This window comes from Acyrthosiphon pisum, chromosome A1 (genome assembly GCF_005508785.2).
Source record: "Acyrthosiphon pisum isolate AL4f chromosome A1, pea_aphid_22Mar2018_4r6ur, whole genome shotgun sequence".
NCBI classification, from domain to species: domain Eukaryota; kingdom Metazoa; phylum Arthropoda; class Insecta; order Hemiptera; family Aphididae; genus Acyrthosiphon; species Acyrthosiphon pisum.
The window spans coordinates 41,910,532-41,915,698 of record NC_042494.1 but is presented as its reverse complement, the minus strand read 5'-3'; the positions used below and the strand labels follow the sequence as shown (position 1 = coordinate 41,915,698).

General features: G+C 27.2%; 1 protein-coding gene across 1 annotated transcript; it reads right to left on the bottom strand.

Moving 5' to 3' along the window:
* Nucleotides 1-54: 54 nt before the first annotated feature.
* On the bottom strand, nt 55-3,097 carry LOC100166354. The gene is made up of 5 exons (XM_001951667.5): nt 2,823-3,097; nt 2,037-2,173; nt 1,044-1,287; nt 401-603; nt 55-129 (listed from the first exon to the last, which is right to left on the bottom strand). The coding sequence occupies exons 1-5, from the start codon at nt 2,842-2,844 to the stop codon at nt 91-93; spliced, it is 645 nt and encodes a 214-aa protein (XP_001951702.2). The 5' UTR covers nt 2,845-3,097; the 3' UTR covers nt 55-90.
* Between the last annotated feature and the right edge of the window lie 2,070 nt (nt 3,098-5,167).

The window sequence follows — 5,167 nt, the reverse complement described above, 5'->3', positions numbered from 1 at the left end:
TCTTCTTCAATGGGATATGTAGTAAAGAAAGTGAATCATCAGATTCAGATTCATCTTCCATAATTTTGGTGAGCTTTAACCTCGCTTTTTTCAGCAGGAAATAAGGTAATTACTGACATCAATTTTGGGCTAAAAAAAAATAAGAAAGCAATAAATTTAGTTTTGCATAATATGTGTTAAGAAATTGTTTAAGTTGTTATAGACAATAGTTCATAGAACAAACTGCCCAACAATATTTATTTTAACATAGTAATAAAGCGTAATAAATAAAAACGTTATATAAATATTATGTTTCATGTACTTGTAAATATTAAAGGACATAAATACATTTATTTCTAACTAATATTCAATGTAAATTCTTTAGTTCCTAATGCAAACATTTTTAAATTCAAAAACATACCATTTCAGTAAATACATGTTCATCTTTTACAGAAGTAGAAGATGATTCTAGTTCTTCAGAAATATCTTTATTTTGAGATTCCCCGGACCAATAGATTGCAGACTTTTCCATTGTTGCTTTAACACAAGCTTGACTGCAGAAATTTCTTAGTTTTGTGTAAAATGAATGTTTAACACCAATGGCACCGCAATTTATACAAACAGCTGTAAAAATATAATAGTTATGTACATTTACTATTTAAATTTTTTTTATTTAGCAAAAATAAAACAATTTATTTTAAAAGTATGTGAAAGGTGACATTTGATTTTTATTTTGATATTAATATATATATAATTAATAACTATTATATATATATGTATATTTAATTAGTTGATTTTTAAAATATGCAATATAATAATAAAAACAAAAATTATATTCTAAGAAAAAATTCTAAAAATTATTGACGATACAAAATAATATCTATTACTGGTACATTAGTTATTTATGATTCTTTTTTTTTCATCTGATTAATACAATTTATAAATCTAAATCAGTTGTTATCAAACTATTATGATAATTACTAATTCTAGTGGATACTATTTGAAATATTACTGTTTGTAAATAAATTGATAGAACAATGTATAAACTCAAAGAATAATATTACCTCTTCCTTCTTTTTCAATAGGTAACATGTTAGGATCTGAATCTCTTTGATATGCAATAGGAGTTTTCAATTTTAATGCAGGATTTTGAATAGGTTTAATTTTGCGAGAGGTAGGTGCATTTATTTTTCTTCCTTGTTCACAAATCCCAATGTTCTGAATACTACGTGCAGCTTGGAATTTCCATATTCCATTTGAGTTATCCATATCCTTTGGATGATTGTATAACATGTAATTGTTCAATTCCTAAACATATAATTGGATTTAGTTCTGTTAAAACTAATAACTAATACTATATACAGTACATTCTTAATGTCAAATACAAAGTATATTAAGTTAAAATATTTGTTCCCTTGCATAATGCATGTACATGTATATTGTATACAACTGCAATATAATGTATATTCAAATTTAATAGATATTTTTAATTATTTAATAAAAAAATGTGAATCTTCTTCCTAACTATTGTACAATATATCATCCATAGTAGTAATGAGTACTAACTTGGACAATCATTGAGCGCTTTTAAATTGAACTGTATTGTATTTGGGTAAATTGTATTTGAAGTAATTTTAAACTATTTAATAAAATATTATTTAGGTAAGTATAAAATATATTATACCGAAATACTTTTAAATCAATTAACTAAATTAGAAATATTTATAACAAACAATAAAGTTAAATTTAGTTTCAACTCCATCTGTAATTCATTTTTAGTAAAAACTAAAATAAAATAAAATAATTTTGGTGTATATATTTCAGCTATTTGACATAAGTAGAAAGTATGTATGATAATTTATTACAATCAGATTCTTACTACCTAACACGTTACAAGTTTTTACTAAGTATGGGTTATTGTATTATTACTTAAATTTTTAAGCATGTATAAATTATAATCAAATACATAACTCAATACTAAAATTGTGTCAAGCATTTATATATTTAAAAAATATGTAGCTGCAGTAAATTGAATAGTTATAAATATGTATACTAACCATGCTAGGTTGAATAGTTTCCGTCTGTGGCATAGAGTTATCAAAAAACGCCGGATCTATAGCTGCAGTATGTTCATTTTCAGAGTGGGGAATAAACATATTATTGTCTCCATTCATCCATACAAAATTCATGTGATCTAAGATCAAATATTGAATAGTTTGAAATTAATATTGATATTCTGATTTTTAAATATAATTAAAATTCTATATTATGAGGTACTTATTTTAAATACAAATTATAATAATTGATACAATTAAGAACAACTTATTATTTTTAAAAATAATTAATTAGGAGGTAGATGAATTATGTAGGTATACATAAATATATATTATATATTATCTACCTATATAGATATTATTTTAGGATTTAACTTTAAATATTCATATGTTAATGCTTTTTATAAAAACCATTCAAGGTGATCAATTAAACCCATATTATTATAGATGGATACAAAACCATAGAAATCAACCAGTAACTAAATTTAATAAATAATTAATAACTTCAAAATAATATTTATATAAAATACAGTATAAGTAGGTATAAAGTTTGACATAATATTTTTATTATTATTTGGATATATATTTAAAATTAATAGAACGTAAATAGTGCGTCTTATAACTTCTGCAATAATTGGAATTTGGTTAACCTAAATTGTATCTAGTTAATGACCTTAATTAATCTTTTGATCACTATTTTAGAGAAAGAATTATTCTCATAGTTGAAATACCAACAAATAGTCACAACATGAATGTTTAAGAAATAAACTAGTTTGTAAAATTGTTTACCTTTATGAACCGGATAATCCATTGTTGTGTAGTGTAGATCAAAACCACTAATCGAAATTCTTAAACTGAAAATGGTAATGGCATAGGATCGACATCGAACACAACAAACGAATAAGTCATGCGTAGAACATCACATCAACGATCGACGTGCGAATTTGTTTCATCGTAAAAATGTTTAGCCACCAAACACACGGTACATTTTTGCAAATAATAGAGCAGGCATTGGACGAACGGAAAATAAAAGAAAGACAAACATACGCCAGTTGCCAGTAACTGATAACAATTTGACCACAGGGTTGGTGGCGGAAGAGAGATGTGTGCAGTATCAGAACGTATTATGATAACAATGATAACAATTTATAACTAATATTGCCAATATATTCTGTACCGTTATAATTCATAACTCTTTAGTCTTTGCTGCACGGTGAGTCACAACATGTCCCACCGTGCCACTCAGAGATACGACAACGCATTTATTTTCATAAACGCGAATCCGCCGGACAAACGACGTTACCTCGTCCGGCGGTTGTTACAAAGGTACATTGTTACAATTATATTTTTGACGATAATCGATAAACTTATAAACACAAATCATATTTCAAGCGGCGTTGACGTCCCGGTTCCATGTGATCCCACACTTTCGGCAAAGCTGGAACCGGTGGTCGTGACGTCTTTGTCCGTCCTTCTCCTTATATAGTTTACCTACTTACTATTATTTGTGAAATATGGATTTAAAATTCAAATGTTATAATTTTAAAAACAACATAGTATAAAGATTTTATTGTAACTTGTAAGGTAAAAAACATATTATCTAATTTATAAACCATCAGAACCAAAATTAATACAGATATTATATTATATTAGTTATAGCTTAAAAAACATTTGTGACTGGATTTTTAATATTTTTTAAACGTCATTGTAACAATATAGGTAGTAGGAGCCTTGTATTACATTTTCAATTTTTTTTACCCAACAAATATTAGCACAGAATAGATTAAATAAAAAAAAACCTAACCTTTTTTTTTTATAGATTTAATCTATTCTGTGATATTAATATACCGACAAAATAAGTCAAAAAATATAATTTTATCATATATAACACTTATTACGATAAACCTATGGTTTATTTTGAGATATAATAATAGTCTATATTATGGTATGCAATATCTTATACGGTGGGTTTTTAACTCGAATCATATACTAATGATCTAAGGTTTTTAATTTGTATAGCTGTATGCGTCGTTATCTACATAGAAAATATTATTTTATGGATATAGATAATATTATCTAATCTGTCATCTCATATCATACTGCAATAGTTTGTTCGATTTGTTAGAAATATAATGGTATTGAGTACTGAGTAATAACTAGTGATCACCCGATTACCGATTAGTGGATATAGGCACAATTAATTACCAATAAACGCGAAAATCCACACAGTGGCGTACCTGGGTGTTTAATCCCCCCCCCCTCTCCCATTGACATTTTCCCTCCTAATAAATATATTGTTTATAGGGTTTGAGACTGCTTGCAAGTTATAAATTTGTCTTATGAAATGGCGAAATTAAATACAAAGTTTGAATTTGCATATTTGTGTACTTTTTAACTTAAATGTGCATACAATTGTCGGGAAAAATTATATTTGGATAACATTGAAAAATATCTTAAAAATATTATGTTTGGTTAGGTACATTAGGCGATAATTTTGAGATTTGAGGAGGCCGAAGCCTAATACCATACTATTATAAAATTGAATAAGCTTAAAAAAATTAAATAAATGTTTGGGAGGGGTGGAGCTTGGCTACAATTGGCCCTATGTTCGCATATGTAAGATTTCATAAGTCTCTTTGTGACAAAACTGTGTTTAAACTATAATTAACATCTATATAGTCATATAGATTGTAGATTGTACGAATAAATGAACATCAGTACGTGTTCGTTTATCACGGTGTTCGCATATCACGTTATTCGTTATTACTTATTTATTAACCTAGTACCATTGATTATACATAGTAGCGTGAAATGCCGCCAGTGAGCAATCTATACTATGTATAATCAATGCTAATACCTATCAGGGGCGTATTTACGGGGGCGGATATGGGTACAAATCCGCCCCCATGGCTCTTTAAATACATGTCTATTGTTATAATAATAATAGTAATAATCGTAATCTGTGAGCTAAAATTCTTGTCATACGCCCCCTACAATAAATGGTATATACAAGTGTAAAAAATATAAAAAAGGCGGGTAAGTCGTGGATGTCGCTCTGCTGTACAGTAGGTTACAAGTGGGTTACTGTAATGGATGGAATTAAATTTGAATCCAATGATATTATATCATTGTAT